The sequence below is a fragment of the Haemorhous mexicanus genome, chromosome 19 (genome assembly GCF_027477595.1).
Source record: "Haemorhous mexicanus isolate bHaeMex1 chromosome 19, bHaeMex1.pri, whole genome shotgun sequence".
Classification (NCBI taxonomy): domain Eukaryota; kingdom Metazoa; phylum Chordata; class Aves; order Passeriformes; family Fringillidae; genus Haemorhous; species Haemorhous mexicanus.
Genome location: NC_082359.1, coordinates 2,597,433 through 2,616,188, shown reverse-complemented (window position 1 = coordinate 2,616,188; position 18,756 = coordinate 2,597,433). Strand labels below are relative to the sequence as shown.

Here is an 18,756-nt window from a genome sequence, read left to right as displayed (position 1 = left end):
GAATGTCACTGCATGGCTGATAAGAACTGTAACATCCCATTGTGAGATGCTCCGCCCAGAGGGAGGAGCCGAGCATTGCTATCCAGATATAATCAGGAGATTCTGACACACCAGCACAGCTTCTCCACTGGATTCACCAGAGGAACAGCAGCTGCTTCTTCTTCCACGGATCTGTGGAGGAAGAATCACCCTTTTTCTACAGGACCCCCTGCTCCAACAGAACCACACCTGACACCTCAGGAGGACTGCAGCCACTTTTCCAACTGGACTGCTGCCAGCACCCTGACCAACAGGGTGTCAGGTTGAGTTCTGACTCTGTCATTTTAGTGTACTGCATTGTTTTTATTTTATCATTTTATGGTTTTTCCCCCCTTCCCTATTAAAGAACTGTTATTTCCTGCTCCCGTATTTTTTTTGCCTGAGAGCCCCTTAATTTAAAATTCATAGCAATTTGGAGGGGTGGGGAGGGTTTGCATTCTCCATTTCAGGGGAAGCTCCTGCCTTCTTTAGCAGGCACCTGTCTTATCCAAACCAAGACAACTGCATTGTTTATTTTATCCTTTTATTTTCTTCCCTATTAAAGAACTGTTATTTCCTGCTCCCACATTTTTTGCCTGAGAGCCCCTTAATTTCAAATTTATAGCAATTTGGAGGGGTGGGGAGGGTTTACACTTTTCATTTCAGGGGAGGCTCCTGCCTTCCTTAGCAGACTCCTGTCTTTCCAAACCGAGACACTAAATTGTAACTCTATCAATATTTCAGAAAATAATTGTTGTAAAATAAAAAGGAAAAGTGTGTGTGATTAGTGTTACAAAGCAGATGGGTTTCTTTGCAGATATCACACGTGAAAAACAGGATATAGAATGTAATATTGACATAAGCAAAATCCCAAAACAGAATGGGCCTTGGGATGAGCTGAGTTGGGATGATTCCAGATTTAGAGTCTAAAGTAGTGGCTTTATCTATGAAATATTAAGGCTTCTTTGGAGCATAATGCTTACTTACATTACACAAAGCTTAATGCACATATGCAGCCTGTAAGGTTATTCAGGGGACAGCAAGGAAGATGGTGAGCCTTCCTCTGAAAAGACCACCAAAAGGCAAAAGACCCCTTAGTAACAAATGGAGCATGCACTATGCAGTGTAGTGATGCACATTTCAAGAATCAAAAATAGGAGATTTATGGGAAATATTGATGAATATGTATTAGCACACAGTATATAAGCTGTGTTTGGATTCCTTTGTTTTGTACATGAGGCAGGGTGAAAAGCCCTCCCTGAACCCCAGCTAGTTTTGTTTATGCTTTATACAAACCTTAATCATACTTAATTAATCACTGCCAAATTTTTGTATTGTATTCATTTGAATAAAATTGCTGCTGAATTAAAATTGCTCCTAAATTCAATTTTGTTGTTTATTAATTAGACATACAGAACTTCATTCATAGCAGAAGGGACCTGGGGGTCCTGGAAAGTTGGATGTGAGTCACCATTGCCCTGGCAGCTGGGAGGGACAACATGTCCTGGGGACATCAGAATGGCCAGCAGGGCAAGGGAGGGAATTGTCCCACTCTGCTCTGCACTGGGGTGGCCTCGCCTTGAATGTTGTGTGCTGCATTGGGCACCACAGTGTAAAGATGACCTTAAGCTATTAGAGAGCATCCAGATGAGGGATGGGGAAAGGTCTGGCAGGGAAGCCTCATGAGGAGCGGCTGAGGGCCCTTCGTTCACCTTGGAGAAGACTGAGGGGAAACCTCACTGTGGTCTTCAAAATCCTCACAGGGGGCAGTGCAGGGGCAGGCACTGATCTCATCTCTGGTGACCAAGGACAGAACTCGGGGAAATGGCACAAAGCTGAGTCAGGGGAGGTTTAGGCTGGATATCGGGAAAAGGTTCTAACCCAGAGGGTGGCTGAGCACTGGAAGAGGCTCCCCAGGACAAACTTGACGTATTTCAAGGAATGTTTGGATAACGCTCTCAGGCAGGCAGGCACAGGGTGGGATTGCTGGGGTAGCCTGTGCCCTCGGTGATCCCGGAGGGTCGCTCCCAGCTCGGGACATCCCCCGGCTCTGCCCGCCCTCAGCGCGGGGCCGTCTCCATGGCAACGCCGCGGTGACGTCATCAGCGCGGGCCGTGACGCGCAAGGGCCGCGCGGGCGCGGGGCGCGAGCGGCGGCCGCGCTGAGGGCCGGGAGCGGAGCGGAGCGGCGGCATGGCCGGGCCGCACCTGCAGCAGCCCAGCTTCCTGCTGGTGGGTGCGGGGACACGGTCTCCTCCTGCTGGGGGAATGCAGCGGGAACGGGCCGGGCCGGGCCGGGCGGGCAGCGGAGCGGTGTCTCGGTACACGGTGTTGTCCCGGCTCCTGCAGCCTCGGGTGTGGCCGGAATGCTGAGGGGGGATTCTCGCGGTCATGGCCGCCGTAAGTGCTGTCCTGGCCGGCAGCCGTGATCGGATTTCCCTTGTGGTTTGTACCAGGCCACGCTGAAGGCGGATTGTGTCAACAAACCGTTCGCGCAGAGGTGTCGCGATCTGGAGACGGTCATCGAGGAGCTGCCTGCCAAGGTGAGCAGCCCCTGCTTCTCCAGAGCCTCGCTGCTCGGCAAGCTGCAGGGGAGTTGGTTTTTTGTATTACTGCTTAGATTGTTCCTCTTTGTCTTATCAAGACAATCTGTCTGGAACGGGCTGCCCGGACAGGTGGTGGGGCCCCGTGGGGGTGTTCAGGGAAGTGGCACTCAGTGCCAGGGTCTGGTCACAGGATGGACTCGATGACCTCAGTTCTTTTCCATCTAACCGGTTCTGTGATTCTGAGTTTTGGGGGCCTCCAGTGAAACAGTGGGAATGCAGTGTTGCCAAGAATTAAGAACCTTTTCTAGTCATTAAGGGGTTGTTTCATTAATACCGTTCAGCCCCAGTTTACAAAGAAAATTTTTCTTTTAAAATGTGGCAGATAACTGCAAGTGATGCTGATGAGCACTGTTGTAACTTCAGTAGGATCAGAAATCAGGATAGGTCTCCCATGATTGCCATGTTATAGTGCAATGTTTTGAATGGATGACATGCCCTGTGATAACCCAGAAACAGACATAAATTAATGGCTGACATATCTCTGTGTGTTCTAGTACATGCAGGAGAGATTGTCCAAGTCAGGAATTGTGCACATTAATTCTTTGTGTCTGTTTTCCCTGCAGGAACTACATGGCATCTTCCCGTGGCTGGTGGAGAGCATTTTTGGCAGCCTGGATGGCATCATCGTGGGCTGGAACCTTCGCTGCCTGCAAGGAAGAACAAACCCTAATGAATATTCTGTGGCTTTGGACTTCCTGGATCCCAGGTAAACTCATTCATTTCAGCACAGATTGAGAAATGGATAGATGAACAAATGACCAGTGTTTGGCCTTTTTCCACTGTGCAAACCTGAGCTCACAGAAGTGAGGCAGCAGAGGGTGTTCACCATGGGATTCACTTTCTGGTGCTTGTTTGCAGTGGCCCAATGATGAAGCTGGTTTACAAACTCCAAGCAGAAGAGTACAGATATGATTTCCCAGTCTCATATCTTCCAGTGAGTAACTGAGTAGTTTGTTTAAGAAATAAGAAGGGAATGTAGTTGTTGTGGCAGCTGTTGGAGCTTTGCATGCACTTTGTACCTACATTTCAGTGTAGGCCAAAGTGTAGCCTCAGTGCTCCAGGTTTGGAGCAGACCCATTTCTTGAAATGGCTCTTGAATGGAGGAGGAGAGTTCCCAGCCATAAAATCTCTAGGAGATTGTGGTTCTCAGCAGCTGGATGTGTGTGTTCAGCCAAGAAAGCTGCACTGTGATTGTTATTCTGTCCCCAGAGAGAGTTGTGTGGGTCTTGGTAGTTGCAGGATTGAAAGTAGTTTTCTAAGTTTGTCACAGAGCAGTGCTTTCCCTGCCTGTGCTGTGTGCCTGTGTGTTTGAAGTCTGACTGCTGTCCTGGATGTAAAGTGTCACATTTCCAGCAAAAGTGTTCATCTGCAGAACTGCTTTGTTTCTTCTATTGCAACCACCTACATGCTCCCTAGCAGTTGGTTCAGATAGTCCTACAGGCTTTGACAAAAGGAAACCTCATTTAAGTATATGGTAATTGCTGGCCCACAGCTCAGTTACCTGGACAAAACCAGCAGCCAAACACCAATACTCTGCTGCTCCCACTCCAAGTGGGAAAGTTACTGTAAAGGCTTTTTAAAAAAATACTGCATTTAAATTTAAAAAATACTGAATACTGATTTTCAGAGAGAAAGTTGAGAATTCTCTAAAGACCCTGCATTTGGACACAGAACTACTGCTGTGCAGTAAAATCACTGAGCTGAATGTAGAGAACACCCCAGAATGCTGGAATGCAGAATCTCACTATCTAAAACATGCTTTGCAAGATGCTGAGTACCAGATTAATATTTCATTCCTCTGTCTTTCAGGGCCCTGTGAAGGCTTCAATACAAGAGCAAGTTCTACCAGAATGCTCTTTATACCACAACAAAGTCCAGTTTCCTTCATCTGGTGGTTTAGGTTTGAATTTGGCTCTTAGTATCCTTTTAATTGTTGAGTATCTAATTGGTTTTTTTTTTTTTTTTTAATATCTAAAACTGAGAGATCATGAGTGTTTCTGTTAAACATTTCTTATCTATGTGGGGTAAATCGTGGTCATGCTGAAGAGTTTGGGCTGATTAGAAATGTTTAGATTACAATTTAAAATAAGCATGCCCTCATATGAACCCTTCTTGGAGGAATTTCTGGCCTTAATCAAATCAACAATAAAATTCCCAGTGTTTCTCAGCAGAGCCTGTATTTCACAATTTTTGTTTCTGTAACTGCTTGTAGTTTATGCAATATGGTAGGAAAAGGGCACGTTCACTTTGCAGCTAGAGTACTTTTGGAAGCAGTGTAGCTGCAGCTGAGCTGGTTTCAGTTTGAAATAGTCAGATGTGCCAAGAGTAGCACAAACACACTTGGTCACACAGAGAACACCTCAATCACCAATGTTTCAGCCAGCTGGAGAGCAAGAAGCCAAGGCTGAATTTGCTCAAAAGCTCTAGCAAGGTACATTAGCATTGGCAAAGTGCAAATGTAGTGTCTATTAACCTCCTCCAATATCCAGCAGCTGTACCTGGTTTTTATTATGTGATCCTTAACTCTGTCCTTCCAGATCCGTTTGAATACTACATGTTTTACTTTGCAATTAGTTTGATTACACAGAAGGTTAGTACCTTTCACATTTTTTGCCTTAAAATAGTACTGGCCTTTCTCCATAATACTCTGAGAGCCTGCTGGGGTGCTGTTTAGCTAAATTAACAGCAGTTTCATCTGTTCTGTTGGAATTTGTTATTGCTTTGGTTCACTTGGTGATCCAAGACTGGATGATAAACAAAATACCCACCTTGGATTCACCAGTAAGCAGTCATGGCAGCAAGGAGCAGGCAGTGAATTCCAAATGGTTTCTCTCCCCCTGCACCCAGTAAGGGTTTCTCTACAGTCAGAAGCACAGCTTGGTGCTGTGGGCTGTGGTTATTTGGTTCCTCTGCCTGTTGTTACCTCTCTTCTGCTTGGTTACAGTCATTGCTGCAGCAGCCCTTCTCTCACAGCTCATTTTCCTTTGCTCCCAGGGGTCTTTGCTGCCAGTTCACCCTTTCTAACCACTGAGCTTCTGCTTTTTTATGCTGAGGGGGTCTGACATCACCCCCCAGCACTGGCTAAAAGCAGCAGTGTTTAACCCCAGGTACATCCTGTGTGTCTCTTGCAGAACTCACCTGTCACCCATCATGTCAGCCCTTCCAACAGTGCTTATTTCATCCTGGTGGACACCTACCTCAAGTGTTTCCTGCCCACAGAAGGAAGTGTCCTTCCCCCACCTTCTTCAAATCCTGGGGGAGCCATCCCTTCCCCTACACCCAGGTAATGGCTCCAGTGTCAGGGGCAAATTGTGGGAACAGTGCAGGCAAAATGTGGCTTGTTGGAACAAAGCCAGACAAGCAGAAAATACCTCCCCACTCGCTCTGTATGTACTTATTACACAGGAACAGTGCTGCAGTGTTTGGTTAGAGTTGAAGTGATTGGTAATTGCAGGAAGTTGCAGAAGTTTGAAATGTGTAATCAATTGTGCAGTTTGAAAGACTGTTTTAAAGTTTATAAAATACTGATTCAAACAGTGATGCATTCCTTCATCCCCCTGTGCTGCACCAAGCCCTCCTGACTTGTGTCATTCCATGCATTTGTCCTCCAGGTCCCCAGCAGTGCCTTTCTCCTCCTATGGCATGCACCACACCAGCCTGCTGAAGAGGCACATTGCCCACCAGCCCTCTGTGAACGCTGACCCAGCCTCCCAGGAGATCTGGAGATCAGAAACACTGCTTCAGGTACCTGGCATTTAAGGAAGGAGATGCCCCCCTCACTGAGGGATCTCTTCTCTTTAAAGCAGAGGCAGATGGGCCAGTTTGCTTTAGCTTGGTTTTGGAATTGAGCAGTGCAGCTATTGCTTCCTGTTAATGCAACAAAGAACCACTGGGAGGCTGTTAAGTTGTAGCTTGGAAAGGCACTTAATACCTTTTCTTAGACTAAGGATCTAACAACTGATCTCAGGCATTTCAGTATTTTTTTCTGGAAAACTTTCTGCATCTCATTTTCTTTCTTAAGTATTACATCAATTCTATGCTCTTTTGCAAAGGCAAAGGTTGAACACAGCCAAGTTGGTTTGTTCATTATCAAGGGAAGGAAAAGAAAATGTGGATTTAGCAGTTGTTCTGAAACAAGTTCCTGTCATGTTGCTGAGCTGACTAGTTGATACCTGGCAGGTGCTGAGAGTTTGTCATCTCAGCCATTGGCATAACCTGGCACATCTTGAATAGGTGCTGCCTATTTACCAGCACAGCTTAGTTTTCAAGCCATATACTGTGGTCTTCCTTATGTTATCTTCTGACTGGCAGTGTGGGATAACTTCTCTTTCCCTAGCTGAGAAAATACTTGTTTTGCAGATCTTTGTTGAAATGTGGCTTCATCATTACTCACTGGAAATGTATCAGAAAATGCAGTCCCCTCACGTCAAGGTAATAGTTTGTACTGCACTCCTGAACATCACCTGGTGGTTGAGCTCTTACCTTGGGGTAAATCTCCCGTTCTGTGCAGAATTTATTTTTGTGTGTTGGTCCAAAGGAAAGAAATCTCTTACCAGAGTATCTACCTAAGTGTGCCAGAATTGATAATCCAATTACAAAGAATGTTGTGAATAAGTGTGTCATCCAGATTTGCCTTCATTGCAGAAGCTGTGTTAGTTTTGTTCTGGTTTTTGTTTCTTTTTTTTTTTGTTCAAGATGAGTTTGTGGGATGGTCACAACAATCTGAACATCAATATCAAAGTACTAATGATTGAGAAGATGCCACTCTAAAACCATTGTGTTAAATCCCACTGGGGCAACATCACTGCTAAAAATAGCCCAAATTGAATGCCAGCAGAGATAGCAACTGTTCCTGAAATATCAATTAGTAATTTATAACATCCATAACCATTTTTAGCCCAAATCCAAATTTTAAAAAAATCTTTCTAAAGTGTTATTGTTTCATGTTCCAAAATATGCTTTTCACCATAATGGTGTCAGGAGCAGTTCTGTAGCTGCAGAATTTGGATTATCTGACATGCTCTTGCTCAGATAATACACTCTTGTAAGCAGTTTGTGGTGGCCTGTTCAGTAGCAAACTACTGCATGTAAGAAGTAAGTAAGTGTTGGGGAGGCTAAGATTGAAGGCATTATAAATGTAAAGGGAATTTGAAGGAGAAAATATTGATCCTCTGAATTCCCTCTGGGTCACAGTGGGACTTTCATAGAAGGGGAGAGAAATAATAAAAGCTATCAGGATTTATTCCTGTGTGGAAGTTGCAATATGGGAGTTGACTGAAAAATTCTAATCCTTCACTCCACAGGATATGAAATAAAACACATTTATATTTTGCTAGGGAAAAACATTGGAGAGCTGAAATGTGATGGGTTTTGTCTTTTATTCTCAAAGTTGAGGTCAAAATGCAAACTCACTAATGTTGCAAAGTCTCCACTTGGGACTCCCAGCAGCATGGCTGTGCACCTGTGATGGAAAGGCTTTGCTTGAAGTACCTTTGGTCTGTCTGTCTGTCCAGTCTCTGTGCATCAAGCGCTGTGCTTAGGCCAGAAATGATGATTGCTTTAAACTTCTCTCCTCTGTTCACCCTCTGTATTTCAGATGCTTTCTTCTAGCACTAGGGAGCAGCAGTTGCAGACAATGACTCTCCACGTTATGGTGGAGTAGGGCCTAGGTAGAGCTTACAGTTCTCTGAAATCAGCACTTCAGGATCCTCCACAAGGTGTGTTGAGCCACAACCTGAGGCCATAACTCCCTGATGGTATTTTAGTTTCATCTTTGATGGGAAGTAATCATGAACATGTGATATAGGAAGTCTTCCTCTTTGGGGGGGTGGAGCAGTGGAATGGGGGACTGGAATTCCCCATGAGATACATAATGGATGAAGGATCTCTCCTGCAGGACTGAGGAAAGGTTCCAGATCAGCTGGGGGCAGGACTGTTCATTAGCCTGTGATGCTTAAACTGAGCTTTGTAGACTGGGTGGGCTGAGGGAGAGCAGTCTGCCTTGTTCCTCAGATGAGGAAGTGGAACATCCAGAAGTGGAAGTTCTGTTTTAACACAGGCATTCAAGACCTTGACTGGAAACCCAAGATGGCCCTATACCATATTCTTAAAATGATTGGTAATTATGCAGGTTCACTTGATTGCATTTAGCCTTCTGTGTGCTTGGGAGGAAGGGGAATTAGTGACCATTCAGTGCTGGATCTAGAGCTGTTTGACCATCAGTGATTTGAAATGGCTGCATGTCTGTTTTGGAAGGTGGGATGAGGTTCTGCAGAACTTGCTCACTCTTTGTCCAGCAGCCAGATTTGTTTGCTTTCATGGGCCAAACAGATCTCAGATAAGTAACTTTCTTGAGGAGAGTCATGGATTTTTTTCTTAAGCCTTGGTAATGTCACCATAGACTTCCCTTTATAAGTAGAAGGCAGTGGAATGGGAATGAATAGTAAACAATTTCTTTTGAGAAGATACACATTACAGCTTTGAATTCTTCTTGGGTCTGCTGTGAGCCTGAGGTTGATGCTATTTGCTATGCTGTCATTGTTTTCCCTTTTAATTCAACTATTTTCCAATTCTTTTGTCTGTTTGTTTTTTCTCTCTCTGATGATCTAGAGTCCAAGTGTGCAGCAGCTTTTTTCCTATTCCCTTCTGCTGTTACAAGAAACACTTAAAAAGAAGTAGTTTGATAAAACTTTGTCATGCTTCCTGACCTTCCAATGCCAGGTGTTCAGCCCCCAGCACTGCATGTGGAACACCCATGAAAATCCAGGGGGCTGCAGGTTCCTGTGGCAGGGGAGTCAGTTTGGAAGCAGACAATCTGCCCAAGCTCTTGGGGAGAGCCTGCAGTAACAATCCTGCCACTCCAAGGGTGTGGAACCAAAAGCTGCCAAACTGACAGCAGAGGAGATGGGGTAGAGGCTGTTTAAAGACAGCAGAGGTGTGATCTGGAGAGTTAGTTTAGATGCCTGACAACAGTCATTGGGGTCTGTGTAGTGTACATTTTTTGTTTTATGTTTTTTCATTAATTTCATACATGTGTGTCACTGTTGCTACAGTATCCTCTTCACTGTCATAGTTAGAAAATACTGGTCAGGTTGTTCCTTCAAGAAGGGATCTGGCTGAGGCTTGCAGAGGCTTCAGTGTTATGGCAAGGTGCCTTTTGCATCAGCATATAGTACTATGCTGGGAATGTCTTTGCCTTTTTAGATGTGTAGTGTTTCCCTCGCAGCAAAAGTAATTTCCTTGTTTGAGGAAATTCACAAGAACTGCAGCCTTCCCAAATGGCTTTTAAGTAGAGAGAAGACACAGGATTTCTCTGGACAGGAAAGTCCAGTTTTAACTTCTTCCACATACAAACTGTGCTTCTCCAACAGAACAGGAAGAAATGACAAAGTTTTCGAAATAGATGTAAAAAAGCTTGCAGAATATTGCTCTCTTACTCCATTTTTAATGAACAGTGTGTAAATCCTTGTTGCTGCAGTTCAATTCACTTCTGAAATGGGGAATTTATTTGGCAAAAGTTTCATATCCCCAGTCCTTGCTGTGAGCTCAGCAAAGAGAACAGTCAATTTTTTGATACTTGCTCCCAGTTGTATTTCCAAGTGGATAAGAAATACTATGAATCAATCTAGTGAACACCAGAAAAAAGAGGATACTGTGGCTGCAGTTGTTATTGTGATATGTTGTCCCTGACTGTATTTGTGATGTTCATTTTTCCCCCCACCCTTCTTCCTTGGGCTCATTCTCACTTTTTTTTTCTCTTGCTCTCTTCTCTCCTTTTTTCCCTCCCCCCTTCCTTTTTGTTTCTGTTGTCTCAGCTGGAGGTTCTCCACTACCGACTCAGTATCTCCAGTAAACACCACGGTAGTCCTGCCCAATCCAGCTACCAGGCCCTCCACGCATACCAAGTATTACCATCTTTTCATTTGGTTTCCTTTTTAAGAATCTTGTTCCATCATATAATCTGCGAAGTGTATTGGTGCTGGCTGTACAGCAGCTCCTTCTGCCAAGGTGTGGTTTTATAATTTGAGAACATTGCATTGAAATGCAATGTTCTCAAATTGTTCAGTGAAACAGATTCTGAGAGATATTAGCGAAGGTCATGGAGAAAAGAGTTAAACTCTAGCATGTTATGAGGACTGATTGGAAACTCTGTTTCTAGAGATGCATTCTTGCAATGTAAGACTTACCAGCTATGCTGTTTTTTGGCACCAAAGCTGTCTCCACCAATGGCAGATTTCTGCCTCTCACACAGTAGTCATTTAAGCAAACCTTGCGTGGAAGAAAAGATCAGAATTTGCATGGCTGTCACCCAGATTAAGGTAGGTAACATCTGGGGGTTTTTAGCCAAGGAATTGTCATTGGATAATACCAAATTTGTGGTGGCAATGTCAATTTGGCTGTCCACTTTTGCAAAAGCACAAGTGGTACATTTGCAGATTGTTCAGGAAATGTGCATGCAAAAACATTCCTGTTGGAACAGATTGCTGATTCCTCTTTTCCTACTTCAGCCCTTTATTCATTGGGTCTTCATTTTGGGAATGGGGAGGGTTGAGCTTATGTACTGTAAAGCTCTTTAGCACTACATGGCATTTCCCTGCTCTTTAATCCTTTTTTTGTTTTGTTTTAAATAAGTGCTATGATATCTCAAGGTGCTGTTTAGAAAGGAACACAGAAAGTACTACTTTAAATATTTTTTACTGTTACATTCATTTAATTACTGCATTAAGAATTAACAATGGCACACATCCATTCTATACAAAAAGGTTTGACAGCAAAAACACTTGTGGGGAAAAGTAGTTTTAAACCAGTGACATTCACAATGGTGGTGATCCAGGCTAAGAGGAAATTGTAAGAACTGCTATGTGGAGAAACTACTAACATCCCCCAAAATGATGTATTGAAATAGGGTGGTTTTGTAAATTCCAAAGGTACCTTCGGGAGGGCTTGAGGTTTTTAAAACTGCACCCTTTCAAGGTCTGTAGCAGAGTACTCAGCCTCTCTAATTGCTGTGGAGATCCTGGTCTAAACTCCAAGGACCACACAACTTCTTAGAGTTCTACCTTCTTGCATAAACTCACCAGGAGTGTCGAAAATGTGCTGATCCAAGTTGGAGCTGTCAGAAACAAGCCCAGCCTTCGTTAGAAATGGTAAAGGTTTAACCCTCTCTTAGGAGAGTCCCAGGCCTGGCTGCACTGCAGGACTGTGTCTGTCATGGAGCCTGGAGTGAATGTCACAGTGTATTCAGAATCTCAGAGAGTGTAAAAAGGCATCTGCTTTGCCTCAGGCATTGCTGAGAGAGGACATAAACACAGACACTCACTCCCTCCCTGCCTCAAGCACTGAAAACTTCTTGCAGCCAATCCCATACGCCTTTCCAGCACTTTCCATTATATTTGCAGCTGTAACTTATATTTCCTGTACATTATCCTTCTCAACTTTTGTGAAACAGAATACAAATCTCAAAATCTGCCTTCAGTTTTGGATTGGTATTAGTTCACTACACTTGGAGCAGATGACAGTAGCAGCAAAGGAGTTTGTGTTTGAACCAGCACTTCTTTGCCTCGTTCACCTCCCTGCTGTGTCACACACTCACTCCTCATGAGTAACATCACTGTGGCTCACCACCACTCCTTGTGCTGCTCCCTCCCAGGCTGTTCTCCCCCTGAGGGTGTTGGAACCAGCAGGATCTCACAGGACTCCAAACAGTTCCTGTTCTTGCTGTAACTGTCTAGGATTATTCTCTCCTGTAAGGCCGATGAGTACCAGCATAGGAAGGAGAACTCAGTACAGCCAGCCTTGAGTATAAGCAAAGGACCTGCTGTGCTTCTGCAGCAAGGAACTTATAGCCATAATGAAAGGCTGAATGTTCTTTTTTCAGAAAAGGGTAAGTCAAAATCTACAAGTTATTCTGCTCTTTAAAGCTAGCCCAAAATTCAGTGCATCAGAGTACTGTAGACAGCTTTTCTTACAATCCAAATTTGCTGCTGTTTCTTAGTGAACTGATGGCAGAAGATTGATGCAGCATGTCCTGGGGAGCAAACCTGTCCAAAATCAGGTGGCACCAACCTATGGTGAAGGACCTAGAAGGAAAAGAGCATTTCCTGTATTTTGATCTGAGAATATAATTTTCCTGAATTCCCTGGACATTTAGCAAATGACACTCATTAGGTGCCTCTCTTTTGCTTTGGATCTAGGAGTCATTCAAGCCCACTGAAGAGCACGTGCTAGTGGTAAGACTGCTTGTGAAACATCTGCATGCTTTCAGCAACAGCCTGAAACCAGAGCCTCTCTCCCCTTCAACCCACTCCCACACAGCCAGCCCACTGGAGGAGTTTAAAAGGTTGGTACATGAGCCTGTCTCTGAAATGTATAGAACTGAAAAGCTGAGCTTTCTCCATGAAAATCTCAGCTTTCTTTGAGAGGTTGAATTGGGCTGTTTTGATGCTAAATACAGAAGTACATTATTAAAAGTGTATGAGAACTAATTGATTATGTTTCTCACATCCTCTGAGGGGGAGGGCAGCTTCAGCAGCAGCTATTGCACCAGTCTATAGAGGAAAGAAAATGCTTCCAGAGGATTCTGGCCAAAATTAGTTTAGCATTTGGTACTAAATAATTTGAGTTGAAATTCAGTGGCTTGAAGTAGTTTCAGGTAAAAAAGAACCAGCTTTGCTCAATTCTTTCTCTGTTTGCATTTGTGGAAGTTTGTTGGGTTGTTGGTTGGTAGGGTTGGTTTGTTTTGTTTTTAAAACTTGCTGCCAGTTTATACACGTGACAGTCCTTGAATCTCTTTGCAGGGTTGTGATTCCTCGGTTTGTCCAGGAGAAGCTTTATATCTTTTTGCAGCACTGTTTTGGCCACTGGCCTCTGGATGCCTCTTTCAGAGCAGTATGTACTTGCTTCTCCACGTAGTCTGTACTAACCAGAACTAGTTATTAGTTGCTAGAACTATTAACTAAGTTACTAGAACTGTTAACTAGTAACTAAGTTATTAGTTACTGCTCTTCAGCAGCTGTTTCTTGGTCTTTATCTCTCTCTTTTCTAGACCAGTAGAATTCTTTACATAACAAATAAAAAAATTAACAAAAAACCCTTCCTGCCTTCCTTTCCATGAAGTACTGGCACTCATGTGGGTTTGTGTGTGACTTTGCCCAGGTTCTTGAGATGTGGTTGAGTTACCTGCAGCCCTGGAGGTACGCGCCCGAGAAGCCCCCACAGAGCACAGAGCCTTTGCCTCGCAGTGTCTCAGAGAAATGGTGAGGAGGGGAGCAGCTGGGACTGATCTGAGCCAAACCTCGAGGAGATCCTGAGTAAACCAGCAGGATTTCAGGGGCTGTGCAGCAACCTGAGTTAAATTCCTATACAAGATTAGAGAAGGATTTCTTAGAACACCAGTTTTTGTTTTGAGAGTATTCTTTTGTCTCAGTGTAAATTGACCATCTTTCCAGAGATAGTATAAAACATTCCCTTAGTGGCTTTTTTGGTAGAAGACAAAATAACACTTCTTTAAATAGCTGTACTCACAAATCCTGCACTCACTTTGACAGGGCTGCCTTCATTCAAGAGAACCTGCTCATGTACACCAAGCTCTTTGTGGGATTTCTGAACAGAGCTCTTCGGACAGACTTGGTCAGTCCAAAGAATGCCCTCATGGTGTTCCGAGTAGCTAAGGTCTTTGCTCAGCCCAATCTAGCTGAAATGATCCTGAAAGGTAAAAGGATATTTTGACATCTTGTGTTGTCCTCTCTCAATCTTTCTTCACAATAGTTACATCTCATTAGCACTGAGGTGCACTTCTCTCCCATTTTTCATGCTATTCCCCCATTCAAAAGTCTGTCTTCCCTAATGTTTGTCAATTGGTTTGGTAAGCCTGTAGTTCTCTTCTAATCACCACAGATTGCATTTCACAATTTTTCTTTAAAGGATAAAGAACCCAATTCCAATTGTTAGTTTTTCTTATGCTTGTATTACTTCATTATGTACTTCAGGATTTAAACTTTATATATCTCTGAAAGTCTCTGTACTTAGTAAAAGTCATGCATGCATTTCAGGATAATTACGATATAGTGAATTTGGGAGTGGTGAGATTTGACAAGTATCAGTGTCTGAAGTATGTTTCTCCACTGCCTTTTGTTGAAAAATGTTACAAATTTAAAATGCTGCTTTGTATGGTGCATTTAATGCACACTGACATTTCCTGCTCTGGGCAGAGAGAAGTAAATAATGAACACTAATTAAGGCCTCCTTCCCCTTAGAACTCTCTCTCTAAATAAAGTTGCCCAGCAGCCTTAAGGCAGCTGGACCTTCCCCAGCAAGACCAGTATTATGCAACCATCTTGAGTGCTTTTTTCAAATTCTAGGAGAACAGTTATTCCTGGAGCCAGAACTTGTGATTCCCCACCGTCAACACCGACTTTTTATGAGCCCCACTCTTGGTGGGAGTTTTCTGTCATCACGGTCTCCAGCTGTTACAGATGCCTCATTTAAGGTGAAGAGTCATGTTTACAGCCTGGAAGGACAGGATTTCCAGTATAAACAGATGTTTGGCACAGAAGTCAGGAATTTGGTAAGCAGCAAGCTCCTTTGCACCTGCCTTTCTACTGTGACAGATGTTTCTCAGTGCTGAGCATCCATACCAGAAGTTAAAAGTAGAAAACTTCACACCCTGCATTACTGAATAATTTAGTTTGCTAATTTTAGTTTTCTTCTGGACTCTGAGGGGTCTCAGTCCAGCACAGATGTAAAAATCTGCTTCTCTTTGATAAATAATAAGGTAATGTAACAGCTTGCTGCCTTGGAGCAGGATATGGTATTTCCCCTCAGACATGCTTACTGTTATCTTCTGGTTCATCAGCACCTACCAGCAACTCAGACAAAAGCAGCAGGAAAAAAGAAAGCAGCTGAAGAACCTAAGCAGCTCTGAGGTTTCTTACGTGGTCCAACAGAGCTGCCTCTGCCCTATTGGAAATCCAGCTAAAAGCACAAATCCATGTGCACTAAGGGAGGGAGTTTGCTGGGATTGCTCTCGCTTTCAGCTCTCAAGGCACAGTTTTATCCATGTATTGATGTCAGTAGTCCTTTCTCTTTGTCCCACACCATTTTTGATTTTTGTTTTAGGTGTTAAAACTGGCCCAGTTAATTTGTCAGGCCCAGCAGACAGCAAAGTCCATATCAGACCATTCTGCAGAGACAATGGCCAGCCAGTCCTTCTTCTCGTGGTTTAGATTCACACCATCTGACGTGAATGGTTCCTACACAGGCAATGACCTTGATGAAATTGGGCAGGACAGCATCAGAAAAACAGATGAATATTTAGAGAAGGCACTGGAATATTTGTGCCAGATCTTTAAGGTAAGTAACATCTTTCTAAGAACTTGTGCAGCAAGAGTCAGGATTCATCAAATACACATCTGTGTCTCTTGTACTGTGGGAGCACAAAACTGTCCAGAGACCTTGCTAGTAAATTCTAACATCTTCTCAACTTTGCCTGCTTCAAAACCCATTTGCAGTGCAGATGGAATTAGGTGTTCTGAATTTTTAAGTATCAAACCTACTTTGTTTAAGTGATGACTCTTTTGGACTGTATAATTTATACCAAACCTGTTTATACCAAGCCTGTTCTCTTGTCAAACAGGCAGTTTTAAAAACTCTCTGTATCTTCTAAATGTAGAGCTGTAAAAATACAACTGCAGCTATGGATGAACTGTTAAACTTAAAAACATTTAATTTCTCTGCAGCCACACTCCCTTGTACAGAATTGCCCTAGGAGACAGCTCTTTGATTCTCCTTGGGAGCTGAGGGAGATATAAGCCAGAGCACTAATCTAGAATTGGACAAGCACAAACAAATCTGGAGAGGTTTATCTCATTTCAGTGTCTAACTGAGGTGCTATTAAGCATTTCTTGGTATCTGATCTGGCTGTCCAAGACTTCCAAGGCTAATGAGTTTGTGAAGTGAGAAATAAATTAAATAGGGAATGGATCAAACACCTACTTTAGAACTGTGTTATTCTTGCATAGCTGAGTGAAGCCCAGCTGACCCAGATGATGATGAAGTGTGGGACAGCTCAAGATGAAAATGGAAAAAAACAGCTTCCAGACTGCATTGCAAGTGAGAATGGCCTCATCCTCACACCCCTTGGCAGGTACCAGGTGAGAGAAAAACGATTCCATATCGCTGCCTAGGCTCTTCTTGACAAAACAAGTTCTCCTTCTATGACAACGAGAGATGCAGCTTACCTGGGGCTAACAGAGGTGCCAGTAAAAAGGTGTTTCAGGTGGGAGCTGCAAGATGAGGTGTTTCTTTTCCCACTTCTAGATCATAAATGGCTTACGAAGGTTTGAGCTGCAGTATCAGGGGGACACTGAGCTCCAGCCCATCCGCAGCTACGAGAACGCGGCTCTGGTGCGGCTCCTGTTCCGCTTGTCCTCAGCGCTCAACGAGAGGGTGAGCACAGCCCTGCCCCTGCCCCTGCTCCTGCTCCTGGCCTTCCTGCACATCCTGCTCCACCCCACCTGTACCTGTGGGACTGCCCCTCCTCCTCCTGGCCTTCCTGCACATCCTGCTCTACCCCACCTGTCCTGTGGGACTGCCCCTCCTCCTCCTCACCTTCCCCCTGCACATCCTGCTCCACCCCACCTGTACCTGTGGGACTGCCCCTCCTCCTCCTGGCCTTCCTGCACATTCCTGCTCCACCCCACCTGTACCTGTGGGACTGCCCCTCCTCCTCCTGGCCTTCCTGCACATCCTGCTCTACCCCACCTGTCCTGTGGGACTGCCCCTCCTCCTCCTGGCCTTCCTGCACATCCTGCTCCACCCCACCTGTACCTGTGGGACTGCCCCTCCTCCTCCTGGCCTTCCTGCACATCCTGCTCCACCCCACCTGTACCTGTGGGACTGCCCCTCCTCCTGGCCTTCCCCCTGCACATCCTGCTCCACCCCACCTGTACCTGTGGGACTGCCCCTCCTCCTCCTCACCTTCCCCCTGCACATCCTGCTCTACCCCACCTGTACCTGTGGGACTGCCCCTCCTCCTCCTCACCTTCCCCCTGCACATCCTGCTCCACCCCACCTGTACCTGTGGGACTGCCCCTCCTCCTCCTCACCTTCCCCCTGCACATCCTGCTCTACCCCACCTGTACCTGTGGGACTGCCCCTCCTCCTCCTGGCCTTCCCCCTGCACATTCCTGCTGCACCCCACCTGTACCTGTGGGACACTTGGTTTGTTCTTACTCCATCTTCTTCACTGTGGTCTAGATGGGTATTTTCTAGTAGCATGAGCCTGCTTCTCTACCTGTCATTCTGCTTTTCCTACACAAAGCATTGCATTGTGATTTATTAAGGGACTCATGGTTGATGAACACGGCAGTAACGTTCAGAGTGAATGCTTCTAAACAGGAAAAGCAAATTCTTTTCTTAGTGCAGACTTCCCTTGTGTTTTCATATCTAAGACATTTCTGCTGTTTAAAAGTGCAGTTTGATCCCTATAATCTTCATTGTCTATATTAAGAAAATCGTAAAATAACTTACTTTATGACAGCATTTGCAGGAAGACACTCACTTTTAAATGCCTCTTCCCTCAGTTTGCTGATCAGATGGAAGTGCTTTGCTCCAGGGAGGATTTTGTTGGCAGACTCTGTCGCTATCACCTGACCAACCCCCAGCTCATACAGAAAATCAGGTACAGCCCCGTGGTGAGGGACAGAACGAGCCAGAACTGGGGACCCAGGATCAGCCTGAGGTTTCTGGCCAGCTACAGGACTCTGATCTCTTTGCTGATGATCTACTTCCTTGCATCCTGGTTTTATGTTGGGCCAGTTGGCTGCACATTCATTATCCTAATTGGATATTTTCTTTATGCTGTAATAATGACTTTTTTCTTCGAAGGATGGAAACCACATGAACACTAGATTCCTCTTCCTGGCTTGTAGAAATAAATGTTTTAAGGATGAGCCTGAGATTCCATGACTAAAATGTTTTAATTATATCAGCTCTTCCTAAAATATTTTTTAATACTAAAGTTAATGAAGTTTTATAAACATTGATGTGGCCTTGTAGAGATAATCAATGTAAATTTTATTTTTATAAAGTCTTCCTGTAGACATGAGTGAATATGTTGTTTGGGTTTGGTTTGT

General features: G+C 44.4%; 1 protein-coding gene and 1 long non-coding RNA gene across 3 annotated transcripts; one reads left to right on the top strand and one right to left on the bottom strand.

Moving 5' to 3' along the window:
- The first annotated feature begins 2,132 nt into the window (after window positions 1–2,132).
- Window positions 2,133–18,733, top strand: SMPD4 (sphingomyelin phosphodiesterase 4). 2 transcript variants are annotated; one of them, XM_059863783.1, is made up of 19 exons: window positions 2,133–2,249; window positions 2,474–2,560; window positions 3,187–3,329; window positions 3,482–3,557; window positions 4,433–4,541; window positions 5,161–5,213; window positions 5,755–5,906; window positions 6,235–6,367; window positions 6,983–7,054; window positions 10,438–10,527; window positions 12,817–12,962; window positions 13,420–13,510; window positions 13,778–13,878; window positions 14,170–14,333; window positions 14,983–15,188; window positions 15,740–15,973; window positions 16,642–16,773; window positions 16,940–17,068; window positions 18,205–18,733. In XM_059863783.1, exons 1-19 carry the CDS (start codon window positions 2,211–2,213, stop codon window positions 18,529–18,531), a joined length of 2,484 nt encoding a protein of 827 aa, XP_059719766.1. In that variant the 5' UTR covers window positions 2,133–2,210; the 3' UTR covers window positions 18,532–18,733. The 2 variants fall into 2 exon arrangements, with proteins under 2 accessions (XP_059719766.1, XP_059719767.1); XM_059863784.1 differs by lacking the exon at window positions 10,438–10,527 and having other exon boundaries at window positions 2,177–2,249.
- On the bottom strand, window positions 3,005–17,002 carry LOC132336373 (uncharacterized). Its single transcript, XR_009488861.1, has 2 exons — window positions 16,861–17,002; window positions 3,005–3,270 (listed from the first exon to the last, which is right to left on the bottom strand). It is a non-coding gene; the product is annotated as an uncharacterized LOC132336373 (long non-coding RNA).
- Window positions 18,734–18,756: the final 23 nt, after the last annotated feature.

Bases quoted from the DNA above. Each gene is read 5' to 3' on its own strand.
- SMPD4 (XM_059863783.1), top strand. From the start codon at position 2,211: ATGGCCGGGCCGCACCTGCAGCAGCCCAGCTTCCTGCTG. The intron at 7,055-10,437 runs GTAATAGTTTGT...CTGTTGTCTCAG, and splicing joins TGCAGTCCCCTCACGTCAAG to CTGGAGGTTCTCCACTACCG. The intron at 15,974-16,641 runs GTAAGTAACATC...ATTCTTGCATAG, and splicing joins ATTTGTGCCAGATCTTTAAG to CTGAGTGAAGCCCAGCTGAC.